The sequence below is a fragment of the Eptatretus burgeri genome, chromosome 17 (assembly GCF_056783735.1).
Source record: "Eptatretus burgeri isolate ZD-2024b chromosome 17, Ebu_testis_v1, whole genome shotgun sequence".
Lineage (NCBI taxonomy): Eukaryota > Metazoa > Chordata > Myxini > Myxiniformes > Myxinidae > Eptatretus > Eptatretus burgeri.
Window position 1 is genome coordinate 14,366,169 of NC_140977.1, and position 18,314 is coordinate 14,384,482.

At 41.6% G+C, this 18,314-nt stretch overlaps 1 protein-coding gene across 1 annotated transcript in view; it reads left to right on the top strand.

The window, feature by feature from the left end:
* The window catches only part of LOC147009367 (uncharacterized), a 90,102-nt gene that overhangs the window by 55,597 nt on the left and 16,191 nt on the right, over positions 1–18,314 (top strand). The window contains exons 9-10 of the mRNA XM_085861183.1: positions 7,521–7,659; positions 11,802–11,888. Of these exons, the coding sequence (XP_085717309.1) occupies positions 7,521–7,659; positions 11,802–11,888 (226 nt within the window). The remainder of the gene's footprint in view (positions 1–7,520; positions 7,660–11,801; positions 11,889–18,314) is intronic.

Sequence of the window (18,314 nt, forward strand, 5' to 3'; positions counted from 1 at the left end):
ACAATGGCGTCATTCACTGGCCGTAAGCAGTTTGGGTTTTCGCACCCTACTCTCGACAGCCAAATGTTACAGATTCGGCACCACTTCTCACCACCGCCATCTCCGGGGTTATAATGCCGACTGGTTCAGCACAATTCTTGGGTTACGCGTCTCGAACCACGATACCAAAATACACCTGTACCTTGCCAGCTGGGGGAATATACCCTGGTTACAGACTGGTTTTGTCAGAGACCGAGCGGAGTCTACCAGTCTGTAACCATTTTCGTTTTTATATCCAAATCGAGCGGATCCTTCCTCGACGCGGCACGAATTAATTCAAAGCGGCAACTTCATACGAATTGGCCAGATTTATTGGGGACATCGGGAAACCGACAAGCAAAGCATTCACGACAATGTTATAATTAATCTATAACCGTTTCTTAACTAGGGAGCTACGGAATATGGGTTTCGTAGGGGACTAACGAGATAAGCCTTAAACGACATACAGACAAGACATGGACAGCATTCGGACAAGACAGAGTACTTGGTGATGTTTCATGGATGAGAGGAAAGTGTCAAAAGCACGAATGTGGCTCGTGACAAGCCGATGTCCACGGATTCGAGCCCCAAGCTCGAGCATGCCGCGTGACAAGATGGCGGCGCCGTACTCTTTCTTTTCAAGGCACCGCATCCGCACGCCCTCCTCAGCGCGTTCTGACCCCGCGCAATGTCGACGGCACAAGACCGTCAGATCGATGGTGGGTCTCAGCTGGTTTCTCACAAGGTCCAGCTTTTCTTTCTCGGCCGATGGCAGACTCGACCCTCAGGTTCAGCTTCTGCCGATTGCAGACTCTGCGCACTCAGGTTCAGCTTCTGCCGATCGCTTTCTCGGCACACTCAGGTTCAGCTTCTGCCGATCGCAGATGGCAGACAGACCTCATGCAGTCCCTTCCCTGCCTTGCTTTCGGCTCGTTCCTCACGAAAACGGACACAGCCGTCTTGTGTACAGCCGATCGGCGCCACCACGGCGCTCACGTCCCAGATCCACCCTGCCTTTCCTTCGTTCGCTCGCCTCGAAGCCCACTGGCTCCTCCCCCCTCAGCTTCACTTCCTTCTCTCGGCCACTCCCTCTCAACCGACTGGGCGGGGCCTCGTCCGGAGAGGGGAAGGAAGAAGAAGCTCTCAGTACACCACCACCGCACGAACGATAAACAGCCTCTTATACCTCCCGACACACATGTAACATCCATTTTACCGAACAGCCTGACTAAACATGCATTTAATGGGGGATCTGGGCTAATCCTATATTTAATAGCATCCTAAGGGCCATTTCCGCAACAGTATTAACACATCCTCTGTCCTTGTATGTAAGCCCTTCTCACCATACAATATCTTCATTTCCCTGCGCTTGCCAAACGAAAACCAGCGTTTGACATTTGGTTGCGTACGTGTGGCGTCTGTGCGTGTGTCTGCATTTTAAAAAATTCATTTTCTTGGCAACCGTTGGTCTGATTGTCACAAAATTTTACCAGAGGAGTGCCTCTGCCTGAAGAATTTTTTTATTCATAATTATGACGTCATAGGTCACGTGGTATGGACTCAATCTCGGAAAAACGTTCCACCTCGATATCTCCGGAATCGCTCAATGGAAAAAAATTGAAACATGGCTCATTGTCTCCACTAGACTAGACAGAAAATCTGAAAAGACACCTGATAAGAAAGGTTGAGGAATTTCTTGTTAAAAGTTGGTAACGAGTGTTTTTAACCTAATTCAAGTATGCTGAATTCAAAAATGCTTGTTTCCAAGCTCAATTTTGACTCTTTGTTGTTCAAATTTACATTTTAAAGTTGGTACCAAAATTTCCTCGTCAGCCCGATAATGTATTTTCTTTATCATATTCCAGCATGATCATCCTGCAATATTTTTCACTTCACAAATTACATGCTGTTAAAATTGTTTGGGTTGTTTATTATAACATTGTGATATGTTGCTATGTTCCAAAATGCGAAGATAGCATTTGAACGCCTGTAGATTTGCCACCTATGCTCAAATTAGAGCTGACTTTCTGCAAAATCTCTCCAGTGGTTTTTACTGGATCAGTGAAGGTCAGGATGTGTTGGATATGGCTTTGTTTATCAGCTGGTGCTTGTTAAAGATTCATTGGGATTTTATCAAAGTGCAGACTTGTGTTGGACCAATGAACTAGCCTTTTTAGAAAGGCTAAAGAGATCCATTTTTTTAGACTAATGAACTAGCCTTTTTTTATTTTTTATAAACTAGCGTTTCATGACCCCTTGCCTAAAAACAAGGCACGAACATTCTCAGATCTTTACAACGTCTCCAGGAAAGGTGCAGGGAAAGAACAAATACTGAAGGCAGATAGGAATATACTACAGCGGCTTGTGACGTCATATGAAGCAGGAAGACAAGTAGATTTACCAAAAATCTTGAAACATGAACTGATGCCAGTCCCCCTTTCTCTGGCAGAAACTAATGGATCTCTTCGAGTTGGAGACAAGTCCTTGCTGGTGGGTGTATTAACATCACAAACAACCTGTCCAGCAAACATCAGACCAACAGGATCTTCTTGTTTAATCATTGATGGACCAGCTCTTGTCCAGTCACTTGGTAAACCTACAGGAGCAAAAACATTTGGTGATATAGCTGATGAATATATTCAAGCTGTTTTGCGAGCAGGTCAAAATTTTGATCGAGTAGATGTCATATTCGATCGATACTATGATGTGTCAATCAAATCTGCTACATGGGAAAGGCGGAATAAATTAGCTCATCCAATACGTAAAAAAAACTTGAAGACTGAACTGTGCCTTTGCCCATCAACTGGAAAAACTTTCTGGCACTCCCACAAAGCAAAGCTGATCTTGCCAGGTTTCTTTCCCAGCAACTGGTTGAAAAGGTGCCACAAGAAAAAATCATTGTAGTTGCTGGTGGATTTGATGATGAAGATGAGATCCAGTGTACAAATCCATCAATGGATGTTTCTAGTCTCAAAGCGAAACATGAAGAAGCTGATACACGTCTCATACTTCATTGCCTTCATAGTGAATCACAGGATGTAGTTGTGTCAGCACGGGACACAGATATACTTGTGCTACTGTTGGCACATTTCAATACAATGCCATGCACCAACCTCTGGATGAAATGTGGAACAGCACTGAAACCAAAGTACATTCCAATACATGAGACCATCAATGACTTGCGTGATGTATCGTCTGCATTGGAATCGCTGCTTGCCTTCATGCCCTAACAGGCTGTGATTCAGTTTCCTGCATAGCTTCGCACAGTAAGAAGACTGCATGGAAGATCTTCCAGCAACACCATCAACTGCTGAAAGATCTGGGAAGAGGTGAACTTAATCAAGAAACAATAACAGCTGCAGAGAAATTTCTGTGCAGAATATATGGTCTAGACTCTAGAGGAGGTGGATAGTGTTGATAAGGCAAGAGTCGTATACTTCACTCGTTCACGTTCATTGTCCTCTCTTCCTCCAACAAGTGATGCCCTCTGCTACCATATCCAGCGATCACATTACCAAGCAATGGTATGGTTGCAAGCATGTTGCATATCCTAACTTACCTGAACCTACTGCATTAGGGTGGAAACTATATGATGGAAAACTTATTCCAGAGCTGATGTCCCTCCCAGCAGTGCCAGAAAGTTGCATTGAAGTAATTGCATGTTCTTGTAAAACAAGGTGTAGTACAGATTGATGCAAGTGCCGTAAGTCAAGCCTCTTATGTACTGGAGCATGCAAGTGTCATTTGCTACCAGAATCATGTCTGAATGTTGGTGAATCATAGACTAGTGATGATAATATGTTACAATTATATTTGCTGCTACAAGTTAAATTCAACAATGAGTTACCCTGAACATTCTGCTTTATTTTCTCTCTGCGATATTCATATCAATCTGCAGTAGTCATATTGAACTTCAATGAACATGATGAATGTTTTACTAAAACAAAATCAGTGATATATATCATATTCAGTTTCTTGCTCAATAAATATATGGTCATTTTCATATCTACACAAATCGCTTGTAGCAAGGTATTATGTACACATTTGGAACATGGGGGACCAAAAAATGAAAGTCATATGAAAGAGGTCAAGTCATATGAAATTAACAAATTGATCAAATTGATCAGTGTTCATTCAGGTCATAAATATACTGTATATGCACATAAACTTAACCATAGAAATACATGCTATGATGAACCAAACTAACATCTTAGGATTAAAAGTGCAGATTTCCTAAAAATGTTACGTACTTCCTAACGACCTTTGATGTTCTGTATACTGAACACAAACTGGCCTTTGGTATTGATTTTTCTATCATAGGGCCATCTTCGTAAACTTATTCTATGGTTATAAAATAAAGCTTATAGCTACCAGTAATTTTGTAGCAGCTTGGTAAATGCAATTTGTTACGTACTTCCTAACATTTTTGACCCAATCATGGAAGTGAACCTAAAAACTGGTATGTAGTAATGATCCATGTTGAAACTTGCCATTTTAAATCATCACTTTATGCAGAAGTAAATTGCTATTTAAGATGTTCTATCAGATGCATTTTAAATTTCTGGAATAAGATTTTGTAAGCTTCACTATAACTGGGGGAAAATTTGCAAAATCTGAGATTTTACACATTTGAAGGTGCCAAAATATGCAGAAGGTCATAAGAAATGTACTGTTTCGAGGAATTGTTCTATTCTTATGTATAATGATATATATCAAACAAAAAATGCATTTTCAACCATTTTGGACAACATATACAATAATACATGTAACCCATTTCTAAAAAATGAGCCATAAAAATGGAAAAAAATAGCCTGTGTTTAGATAAAAAAAAAACATGCTTTGTAAGCAACTATATCCATAGGACCCATAGCAAAGTATACATTTTCTGAAAGCACAGACACTTGGGAATTATATAACATTAAGATTGTTTATCTTATTAAAACTGGGTTCAATTTCTAAGCTTTCTCCTCATTTAGGACCACAGTGTACACAATACCATGCTACAAGCCAAATGTGATTTCAATTAAAAAAAAGATCTTTATAAGAATGTCAAATAAAACACAATAAATCTGCAGTTCCAACATGTGTCACAGTCACAGGCCCCCCTAACAAACGGATGCCAGCGTTGTCAGACGGAATGAAAACCCGTCATTCTTGTTCCAAAAACAGCTAAAATTGATGAAAAAGCAGCCAAAATTGAAACCAACATAGTAAGTACGGTCGCAATAGCAGATATAATGGAAACCAACACGTTTATTCTACACACAAGAACGGTCAATCCCGAAATAGATTGGTGGGGAACGGAAGCAAGATTGGTTATTTCCGTCGCGAAACGTCCGAGAGCGAAACAAAAGCGGTTCATTCTGGTTACTGTAGTGCGAACAAGATGGCGGATGCAGTAGAACGACCTGTTACGGTATGTAAATTTTTTGTGCTTGTGCCTCGAACATAAATGTAATATTGATAATATATAGTGGGTAGTACCTGATGTAGTTTTAACAATTTATTAAACCTAATTTTGTTGTGATGATAATGTTTGGTTTGCCTGTATTTCGAGCCCCCGAGTGAAGGATCGTTAGTTGTGTATGCCCAGTTTGGTTGGTGAACATAGGGAATTGTGTATGGGATCTTTTTACAGTTTTTACTTCATATTAACTTTGTTATTTTATTGGAATTTGCAATTTATTATTATTATCAAATTTTACCTCGTGCAAATATAAACGATCAATCGTCACTGATCGCTGCAGCATGGGGGCATGAATTTCACGAAATGTCAGCCACACATTAAGTTAAGAGGGCACATTTATCGCTGCTTGTATAATATCCTGTACCACAAACGGGTTTTCATTAACAGACATGATGTATTCAAGGCAGACTACGTTAAACTTAACTTACCATAACTTCAATAACTTTTCAAGCCGCCATGTTTCCCATGTTCTGATAACCGGAATGAATCGCTTTCGCTTCGGTCACCGCCATATCGTGACGGAAATAACCGATGTTGCTTCCATTCCCCACCGTTCTATTTCAGGATTGACCGTTCTTGTGTCCGTCACGACCGTTCTTGTGTGTAGAATAAACGTGTTGGTTTTGGTTATATTTGCTATTGCGACCGTAATTACTGTGTAGGTTTCAATTTCAGCCGCTTTTTCATCAATTTTAGCTGTTTTTGTAACAAGAATGATGGGTTTTCATACTGTCTGACAACGTTGGCGTCCGTTTGTTAGGGGGGCCTGAGTCAGTAATCATCAAAAGTACTGCAACTTCTGTAAGTTGCAGAGCACATTGGGTATTAATGAAATGTTGTTTTACCACTGCAAAATATGTTTTAGTGTAAAATATATCGATGAAATACAAATGCTGCAGTACAAGTGAAAAATCATTTTCTGGCAAAAAATATGTGTAATGTTGCAATTTTGAAGCCTTAATACTCAAAATTATGCTTGGTAACAAAGCAAATTTAGATTCAGCACACTTTATGTTAAAACAGCTTGTTAACAACTTTTAACAAAAAATGCCCTAAGGTGCTCAGTTTCTGGATTTTCTGCCCTGTCTATACTCCCAATGGGGAATAAGATATGTTGATGATGTCATTGGTGCCTGAATTGTGACATCATAATTCGACAAGTACAACGCTTGATCTGATCCAAATGAAAATCTTTTTACCTCTGCAACTGTTAGTCCGATGGACACAAAATTTTCAGAATATGAGCGGCAACTCCGGTATAATTTTTTGAAATAATTATGACATCATAGGTCACGTGGTGCAGGTGCCATCTTGGAAAAATTGAAAAAAATTGCACCTTCATCTCCAAAACTGCTCCATGGAAAAAATTAAAACTTAATTAAAAATTAAAACTCAGTACCTTAATTATGACGTCATAATTCGACAGGTACAACGCTTGATTCGATCAGTATGAATTTTATTTCTCTGCAATTATTGGTCCGATTGACGTGAAATTTTCACCACAGGAGTACCTCCCCCTGTAGAATATTTTGATGATAATCATGATGTCATTGGTCATGTGGTGCATGCACCGTCTTGGAAAAAACAAAAAAGTTGCACCTCCATATCTCCAAAACCGTGCTGGGTAACTGTGCTGGGTAAGTATTCTCGATGAATATCTTGTTCCAAAACTGCTGAACAGGCTCAGATTTTATATCAATATGAAAACATTTGTACATTTTATATGTCGCCAAAACAAAATTTACATCAACATGGAATACAATGACAATATTGGCTGAAGAACCTGCAACATGTACAATTTATTTTTGGGGGAGTATCAAAAGGTGCGAGTTTGTGTGAGATGCTGTAACTGATTTAGACAAAGGATAAGGTCTCAAGTACAGAGGTAGTTCACATGTAGGTAATGTGTGGGATCAAGGTACTCATGGTGGAGCAAACATCAGGAGGAGTGGTATGTTTACTAGCTCTTTTAAGGTTCACCCACTGTGTACTGTACTCTCTCGTTGGCTGATGATGGGATTCCTGTCGTGTGCAGCCGGAATCGGAACAGCCGACTGTACTCGGGTGTGAAATGAAGGTTGAAGAGCTGGAAGGATTTCCTGACATTCTCCAGATAAAAATTGAGGATGTGTACTCCTTTGGTCTGGAAGAGGAGGAAAGTGACCAGCTGAATGGTAAGTTATATGATCTTCACTTCTGATGAGATCTGTGTTTGTTTAGTTTAAAATGTTTTATTATTTTTGTTCACACATGATAGAGGCTCGTGAAATACCAAGAGCTGAATGGAAAGGGGGAAACAATAACAGCAGAGGAAAATGACACATTGGTGTGAACAAGATGCACACAAGTTGAATGAAACATCAGAAGAAGAGGAAGTGGAAAGCTGGGATGAAACAGAAAAGTAACAAAACAACCAACTAACAAATGTAAAGAGGGGAAGGAGAAGGGGAAAAAAAATAGAGTCACCAGAAAAAGGGATTGTCAAAGGTTTCCAATCCCTTTCTCCAAGTGAGATTTGACAGAATTGAAGGACATGTTCCACATCTTTAGCAGCTTGTGATTCCATCAATGTCTGAAGAGAGGGAAGAGGCTGCTACTTTTCTCTCTGAAAGATGCCACGGTGGAGGGTGGGATCATCGGCAAACAGATAATGAGGATTTTCTGGAGAGTCAGAGAGAATGTTGGTGAAGAATAGGACTGGGCCCAACACACTGCCTTGGGGCACTCCAGCCTTGACAGAGAGAGGAGTTTAAGGATTCTGTCGGGAGGCGCGTGTTTGCTACGAGAGTAGAGGAAGTCAGTAAGCCCTATCTGGAGGTGGCCTTGGATTCCATAGTCTGAGAGTTTGAAGAGCAAAGTGGTGTGTTAGGCTGGGTATGAAGCTCGAGATATGTCTGGAGAGATGACCATGAACTCTGTGTGACATTGAGGACCTCCATCCTGAGTTATTGCCTGGTGTTGGCTTGATGGCTTGGGATCCTTTGGTCTTGAGTTCAAATCCTGCTTCTCTGTTGAATTGATACCAGGTGGGATTGACAGCCTGTCATCCTTCTGAGGTCGGCAAAATGAGTACCAGCTTGCTGGTATCCTTCGTCAGAGTGCGAACTGTCCAGGGTTGTGCCGAATAGCCAAGAAAACTGCTTAGGCCGCACCAACGCTCTGTCAAGAGTAAGGTCCCAATGGATGGAGCTTGAGTTGGGAGAGCAGAAGCAGCGTGTTCAGATTCGAGTGACCCGGTTTGATACTGAACTTTTAAACGAGTTACCCTGTATTTTGAGCCATGGGTCTATCCTCCAGTGAACGACAATTTCTCTCATTAGGTCAACTGCACACGCTGAAACGGCCACGTGGTGTGGAATTAGTAAAACCGTCACATGATGGTGGATTATTCAGGCATGCACATTCGCCTCTGCTCGGTGTCTTGGGAGACAATTGGTCTCCGGTGCTCTCATGCTGTTGTCTGGGAGTCCGAGTCCGTAAATAGCCCAAATAACATCACTCACCTGTCATTGGAGGAAACGCGCAGTTGGCTCACACCTTGGCAATCATTCCCAGCTGCAACTAGGATGAGATAGTTCATCAACACTCAGCTATTCCAGTCAAAGAAAGCTGAATAAAGCAACCAACATAAGCCACACAAGATACGTCCTTTGCTGTTTCCAGCTCTACCTGAACTCTTCAACAGCTACAGCCATTTTGAAGGAGCAGAAGTATGAAAACTCCAATGCTCCAACCTCACCTCAGCTGCTGGACTGGTTTCACTACTTATTGGTGAATCATCAACAACAGCATAGATGGAATGCTGGTTCTGTGGAGGAACTCAAGAACTTCAGTCTTCGTTTCATGTGCAACACTTGGTTCTTGGTTGCAGCATTGTTGAAAGTCTGGGTTTGTTCCTGATGCAGGTTTGATTAGGATAAAAAAAAAATTGCTGATGGTTTTGGGATAAACTTGCCGACTCTTTCTGAAAGACACCATTGGATCATAAATGTCCATCAACTAATGCTAGCCAGGGTTTGAAATAAGTATTGGCCCCGGTGCAAATGTCCACCAAAAGCTTTGTCGGGCGACTAAAACCTCCAGCCTTGGTGGCCCACATCGCCACTTGTATCAAAATATTCAAGATATGCAATGCTTACTTATGAGAGGTGTGGTGTATTTCCCGCTCTTCGGCCATGCACTGGCTTGCTCCAACAATACAGAATGGAACTTTGATATAGAAGCAAGGCCGCACTTGCAGCGTGCACGCATCACATTGTTGGCTGCATGTGAGATCTACCTCGAGCATGCATGTGGTGCAACTGTGCAATGAACAGTGATTCATCCAATTTTTTAAAATTTGATTCTCCACTGAGTATCTGCAGAAATGGTTTTGGATGAATGAAAAAAAAACTAGCTGAGAAAACCACCTCTTCTTCCTCTTTGCTCATTTTTTTTCCTTGGATCTATTTGTTAAATCTTACAAGTTATGTCATAATTTATAAACTTGATTTTGTGCACTTAAAGTTTGAAATCTCAGTGCATCAGTTTGCATAATCATCATGGAGAGCATTACTTACCAATACGAGTTGAGAAAACCTTCCATCACAAGCCTCTGTTGTGGAAGAAGTACACTTTTGAACTCTCTTCACATTTTTGAAGTACAAATTTAGTTTTGTGTTTTGTGTTGTCTTTTTTTCACCATGCATGAACACCTGTGTACCAGTTATGTGAACCCATGGATATAGTGTCAGAAATCATTGTATTGTGCATGACTTCTTTTTTGCTGTCTAATTTTAGGAGAGACTGGAATGACCCATTTGATCACATGGTGCTGAGACTCCATTTCAGAGAAGAAGTGTACTGAGGTTTCCATCATATGGTGTTGTATTCAAAATGTATCGATTCTGAAAAAGAAACGAGAAGAAAAAAGGAGGTGGGTCAAACAGGAATACGAACTTGAGAAATGGATGAGGAAGTGTCGACCGGATTGGGAGAGAGCGAGAATTTCTGTGGCTTGGTTGAGGAAGATTGGGACGTGATGTTCTTCAAGGTGTGCAGGGAGGATTTGGGAGGATCGGAGTCAGGAAGGAAGCAAAATGTGTTTCACCCTGGGTGCACCAACTTCAAGAAGTGTAATGTTCAAAAGCACCAGGAAATTGAAAATCAGCAGCACGCAGTGGCAAAGAAGAAAACTGGAGAGGCAGAACCTGGAATATCGGAAGCAGGAAAAATGACAACGAAAATGAATGAACGAACAAACAGTGCATAAACTGAAGCATCGATTCAAAAACGCTGATGTGATAGCAAGAAACTGCCGTCTAAATTATGTTTCTGTGAGTTAGTGGGTAGATTATTAAACAGCAGACAATGGTGTTCTGTGATTACAAGTTATGAGATTGCTGGTGTGAAAAGCACTGAAATTTGATCGATATGTCATGTGAAATAGTAATTTAAACATTTATACTGATCTTTGTGTATTCATTCACTCATCAAATATGATGCGGCCCACCAAAATATCTCTTGAGGTGGCCTGGTGGAGCAAAAAAAACATTCAGCGTGACCACTGCTGTCAGATGGGACACAGTTTATATTCATCCAATGGGCGGCAAAGGATGCACAGATGAATTCACTGCATGTGAAAAAGGATGGCAGTTAATAGTGAGTCAAGATTTGAACTGAGATGAAATCGTCCAAGGACGTGTGTACATACTTCCCAGGTATCTTGCAGATTTCGTACTTCAATTCAATTTCTCAACAGATGATTGTTCCAAACCCACTCCTGAGCTTTTCTCCACTTGCTGACTTTTGATCCTTTCCATTCCCCTTATCATATGGTCACATGTCTAAGCTTTAGTTTATTCCTTCCATTCTCTGAATTTTCCTATCTGTTAATGTGCCCCTCTTTCTCATTTAGTTTTCCACGAAGGTTGACTTTTGAGACAAAAAACAAGTCACATGTTTGATCACAGTTGTGGTTAATTTGCCAATCAATGCAGGTTTGGGAGAAAACTTTCTCTATTTTGGGTTCTCTACATTTTTCTTGGCTTCTCTCTTTTGTTTGTTGTGATGTTTGCTTGTGGTGAAATTCACACAGATGTTGTGGTCACGTAAGAAGCATCTCGTAACATCGAGGCAGTTTCTTCTGACCGTAATGCTTTGATATTGTAATCCTTTGATACGACGTTGTTCCCATGGGGAAATGTTTTATTTTCTCTCTTTGTGGAAGAGCTTGAGTTGATTTAATTTTAATGCAATATTTATTACCCTCGCCAAACGAGAGGATATTGCAATTTGTGTCTGTGTCTCTGTCCTGGCCCATTTCCATCTCCTTTAGATGCTGATCAACCTGCTGCAACCACGAGGCACATGGTCGGCCCATTGGCCTTCTCCACTCACGAGGCTCCCTCGCTGAGAGAATCTGGTGAGTAGGATCAGGGTCTGTCTGTTTTTGTTTGTCCGCGCAGAACTCTCGTATTTTTCTCCGCACCCACATGTTGGATTGAGACTAAATTTTCACCATACGTGCGACTACTCAGGTAGAATGTTCTCATGATAATTGTGTTGCCACGAGTCACGTGGTGTGGCAGTGAGATTGGAAAAATGGAAAAACTTTGTACCTCTGCATCTATGAAACCGCACCAAGGAAAGAATTGAGACTTAACACCTCGCAAGCACTCATGGGGAATGAGTACGACGTCTTCCGTGCCTTCGTTATGACATCATAATTGCATATGGAGAATGCTACATCCAATGAGGATGAAAATTTTTGAGGGTCATCTTGGGATAAAATGGTCCACACAAACTTTTTTTATGACATCATCGGTCATGTGATTTGTCAGCCATATTGTTTTTTAAAAACTGTTTTTAAAACCTTCAAAAATCTTTGAATGAGCTGAACAGGTCGAGGCGAAACATTTCACAAATGACCGCCTTTCCATGAGGAGCTAAATTTTCACAAATATGATGTCATAGGTCACATGGTTTGCCAGCAATAATGGATTTACCCTAAAACATAAAATTCTTCTCCAGAAGGGCTGCACAGATCGAGGGGAAACTTCACACAAATGCTCCCCAAGGCATGCTTGTACAAATTTGTTTTGGAAAAATACCCCCAAGAGGGAGTGCCGGTCATCTCTGCCGCAGGTCGAAAGTAACTCTATGCCAGACTGGAATAGGGGCAGTTCATAAAGTACGTACGCTCTACTTCCGGGTTTCAAAACCACCCCCCCCTCTGTATGCAGGCAAGTGACAACCCACCCACCCCCCCCCCCCCTCATACATCGCAAATCGCTTGAAAAGCCAGCAATTCCTTATTAACCGATGTTTGTAAGCCATGATGATGCAGTCCCTAGCGGTGTAATTTACCTTTTTCTTTTAATATCACAGCACGTCATTTATGAAAATATAAGTACAAATTGACATTCAAAACAATGTTAATATCATAAATGAAAGTAAGTGTGCATATAAACTTGTGTTCCATTGTTTTAGTTAAATCTGACAAATGCTTCTTCTTCTTCCTCTTTCGGCTGCTCCCGTTAGGGGTCGCCACAGCGGATCATCCGTATGATCCGCATCGTGATTTGGCACATGTTTTACGCCAGATGCCCTTCCTGACGCAACCCTGGTCGCCTCTTACGACACAGGGATATTGTACACCTATTTTAACCGGGGTATACACCGGCCCAGTACACTGGTACTCATTTCGCCGACCTCGGAAGGATGACAGGCTGAGTCAACCCCCTGGTGTATTAATTCAGTGGCCCAACGGGGCTTGAACTCAGGACCTCTTGGATCCCAAGCCGCTGCCCTAACCACTGCGCCAACACCAGGCTTAAATCTGACAAATGCTTCAAATGTAATATTTGTCTCACAGTTCTGGTTCTTAATTTTGTAATACTTTTTTTTTGTATGTACATACTTTATGAACGGCCCATACGGGGAATCAGAACGAAGTTTGAAGGGCTATAAAATCGGAACGAGAGCAAATTTCAAAAAAATGGCTCGTGTTGTTCTCGATAATAGTCCGTAGTATCTGAATCACTAATAACATTTGATCTCTCTTGATAAATGAGGGAGGAGATACGATTTGAAATCGACGATTTTTCGCAACTTTGACAGCCTCGTGACGTTGACCTCGACCTTGGACGACCTTGAAAGTTATATCGTTGTGCATGTCTCATCGACCTCTACCCACTCCACTATTGGTTATTTGTCTCCACTCGGTTTGATTGTGGATGGACATACAGACGGACGGACAGACTTCGAGACTGGGGTTATTAGGTCATCTCTACTGAGATGATAGATATGACCTAATAATTGAAAAGTCGCCTAGTTTGACAGCCATATTGGATTTAAGAAAAATATTAAATCATGTTTTCTCTGGAACCACGATATCAATTGGCGTGAAACTTCAAAATTATGATGTAGTGATAGAGAATACATGTTTTAAATTTCAACTTAATCGGACACATGGTCTGGCAGCCAAAATTATTTAATTTTTTTGAGCTGGGTTCTTTTGGGGGGTTTTTGATAATTTTTTATTATTATATTTTTTTATGAATAAGGCTCATATGGGTTTGAGGGTGGAGGAGCAGCAGCTGAAATGAGAATCCTATCCAGGTTCCTCCTGATGACTTCATCATTGTTTTTGCTTGTTTGGGTTCCTTATGATTACTCCAATGCAGGACCGTATCTATTTGGTCTTCCATTTTATTTGAATTTAATTTATTTTAATCCAATTCCAAACTCTATTCGATAATAACGAAAAAACATCATTGGTCCGGGTGAAGTGTCAGATCAAAGCGGGACGTCTTGGAACCCGGTCATCACTGTCAGCAGTTATAAAGTGCTATTTCTAATTATGTCTCCTTTTAATTACGACACACACCAATACATGAAGGCCACACAAAATACACCACACAAAACAAGTCCTGGTGAGGTGGGTCTGCAATCTCTGATTGCTCTTTTTCTTGTTTAGCTATTTTAATAGTATTGAATACACAATATTGCCAATTGTATGTGACACAAGACTGCCTGCATTTAATAAAAGTTACTTTTTCCAGATTTATTTGTGAAAGTGGAAGTGAAAACCGGCCATGATATTCATGTCAATCTTGTCAGGTCAGGTATGGGCGCATGCGCCAGAGCAGTGCGTCGCTGCATCTGCTTTCCGCCGGTACTCCAGAGGCCTCTGTCTGGCCATTCCCCAGACAGATGCCTGGCCCATTCCCATCTCCTTTAGATGCTGATCAACCTGCTGCAACCACGAGGCACATGGTCGGCCCATTGGCCTTCTCCACTTACGAGGCTCCCTCGCTGAGAGAATCTGGTGAGTAGGATCAGCGTCAGGAAAATGAGCCACATGTCCATATAGCCAATGCTGACGCTCACAGATGATGCAGATAACAAATCTCATTTGAGTCTCTCTCAGCAACCGCTCGTTGAATATAAGAGTTCGACAAGCTATAGCCAAGGATTCTCCGAAGAGACCCGGCACCAAAGGAATTAAGTCTCCGTCTCAGATCCCTGGTCAGAGTCCAAGTCTCACATCCATAGATCAAGACTGGAAGCACCAAGGACCTGAAGACTTTGACTTTCATCCTCAGGTACTGGCAGTGCCACACCCCATGATCCGGTAGATCCATGACTTCCCAGGCCTGACCCAGACGTGGGTTGACCTCTGGCTCACTGCCAGCAGAGACATGAATATCACTCCCAAGATAAGTGAATCTCTCAGCCTGGTGTTGGCTCTGTGGTTAGGGTGGCAGCTTGGGATCCAAGGGTCCTGAGTTCAATCCCCGTTGGCCACTGAATTAATACACCAGGAGGTTGACTCAGCCTGTCATCCTTCCAAGGTCGGCAAAATGAGTACCAGTGCACTGGTAAAGGGGACACTGCATCAGCGACACAGCCGCGTCCCAACCAATGATGCAGCCATAATGCTGCACTCGAAAGAGAAAGAGAGAGAGAGAGACAGAGAGCGAGAGACAGAGAGAGAGAGACAGAGAGAGAGAGACAGAGAGAGAGAGACAGAGAGAGAGAGACAGAGAGAGAGAGACAGAGAGAGAGAGACAGACAGAGACAGAGACAGACAGAGACAGAGACAGAGACAGAGACAGAGACAGAGACAGAGACAGAGACAGAGACAGAGACAGAGACAGAGACAGAGACAGAGACAGAGACAGAGACAGAGACAGACAGAGACAGACAGAGACAGAGACAGAGACAGAGACAGAGACAGAGACAGAATCTCTCCGTGACCTCAACATCCTCACAACAAACAGGTCTGGACAAGATTGCAGCATCCAAGATGTCGTTGAAAGTCTGGATATTAGATTTGACCCAGGAAACGCGTTTATCCCTGTGGCTCTGACTCCATTCAGCACCTCAAAGGCCACCAAAAGGATATCTTGTGTCTCCACAAAGAAGACTGCATCATCTGCGAAATCAAGGTCAGAGATCTTGACATTCCCAAACAATGCACCGCAACTTGATCTCTCCGACATCCTCCCCAGAATCCAGTCCATACAAGTGCTGAAAATTGTGGGGGCCAATACACACCCCCTGATGAACTCCAGTAACAACCAGAAATAAGTCAGAGATGCTATCACCACATCTCACAGCACTGTCAGTCCCAGAGTTTCGTTCAGACATCAGATTGATCAGTCTTGGTGGCACCCCATGAAGACCAATAATCCTCCAGAGGTCATCCCGATTCACTGAATCAAACACTTTAAAGAGATCAACATGGGTTGCAAGCAGCCCCTGCCGAAACTCTCGTCTGCGTTTGGTGAGGACCCCCAAGAGCAAAGATACCGTCAATCGTTGACCTCTTTGGTGTAAAACCAGACTGCTCTGGATGGTGGTGCTCAAGCAGATGGTGGTGAACCCTATCAAGAATTATCCGGGCAAAGACCTTGTCAGGCACTGAGAGCAGTGTCACCCCTCGGTAGCTGTTGCGGTCTTGGACGTCTGCTTGGACGTCTCTGTCTGCTGGACGACACCTCAGCACCACCCCGACACACATGGCCGCAATCTGACCATCATCAAAGATTGGGAGATCCAAAGGCTTTGCACCAATTCTGTCATCTGGTGACGTGCCCTGTGAAGGGCAGCTGCACAGGAAGTACTCCCACAGAGTGGGGTGTCAGATGTTTAACCTCCGCCATCGAAGATGGACGGAGGTTACTGTTTTCACCCATCTGTTTGTTGCAGTTTCAAAAAAACTTTCACCCATCACCCATTTCAAAAAGTTTCACCCATCAAAAACGAAGTTTTTGCAAGATATGTTCGTCAGCTTGTATGTTTTTTTTTTTTTTTTTTTTTTTTTTTTGTCTGTAATCACGTGTAAAAAATTCTGCAGAGCACAGTTATCATTGGAAATTTTTGTAACTTCGCATATCAGAGGCCTATAGAGGTCCCTTTCATCACACAAAATTTTGAAGGTCAAGGTCAAAGGTCAAGGTCACTGTCGCAAATCAGGGGAGTCGACTAAACCCTTATTTTTTGAGTAATTTTGATCGGATCGTCTTCAAACTTCATGGGAATATAGTTCATGGTCTTGCTCTCAGCTGATTAATTTTTGGTGGCGATTGGCCTTGACCTTCATGGTTAACGCCTAAGGTCAAACATATTTGACCCTAAGGTCAAATTTTCAAGTTTTAGGAACCATATCGTGTAGTACCTCAAATTGAACACCTCGATGAGTGCTTTCTAGATATGTCAAGCTTGAGACATTATGACGTCATTTGGTGATGTTATGAGGCAAACGCATATTTTTCATGGTTACTCTGTAGAACGATTCTCATCGGAATCTCTCGTAGGCAGATATTCCTCAAGGAGTCGTTCCTGGTGGATAGCAGCTCTGTTCACCTCAGTGTGACCTTAAAGAAGTCACACATGGTCACCTTTTCGCAAGATACGGGTCTTTTATTTTGAACTGTTGATCCGTTCACTTGGATCTATTTCCATTATTTATAGCTGTTGACTCGTTCACTTGTATCCTGTTTCCTTTATTTTGAACTGTTGACTCATTCACTTGTATTCTATTCCCTTTATTTCCATCTCTTGACCCATTCATTTGTATTCTATTTCCTTTATTTTGAACTGTTGATCCGTTCACTTGGATTCTATTTCCATTATTTATGGCTTTGGACTCGTTCACTTGTGTTCTATTTCCTTTATTTCAAACTGTTGCCTCGTTCACTTGTTACCATTTCCTTTATTTTTAGCGATTGATTTGTTCACTTGTATTCTAATTCCTTTAATTATTATCGCTGTTTGCTCGTTCACTTGTATTCTATTTCCTTTATTTATAGCTCTTGATTTCCTCACTTGTATTCAAATTCCTTTAATTATCACTGTTTGCTCGTTCACTTGAGTTATATTTCCATTATTTCGAACTGTTGCCTCGTTCACTTTATTACTATTTCCTGAATTTAGAACTGTTGACTCATTTACTTGTATTCTATTTCCTTTATTTTGAACTGTTGATCCTTTCACTTGGATCTAATTCCATTATTTATAGCTGTTGACTCGTTCATTTGTATTCTATTTCCTTTATTTATAGCTGTTGACTCGTTCACTTGCATTTTAATTCCTTTATTTTTCACTGTTGACTCATTCACTTTTGTTATATTTCCTTTATTTTGAACTGGTGAAGCATTTACTTGTGTTCCATTTCCTTTATTTCAAACTGTTGACTCGTTTACTTGTGGTCCATTTCCTTTATTTCAAACTGTTGACTCGTTCACTTGTTACTATTTCCTTTATTAATAGCTATTGATTTGTTCACTTGTATTCTATTTCCCTTAATTATCGCTGTTTGCTCGTTCACTTATGTTCTATT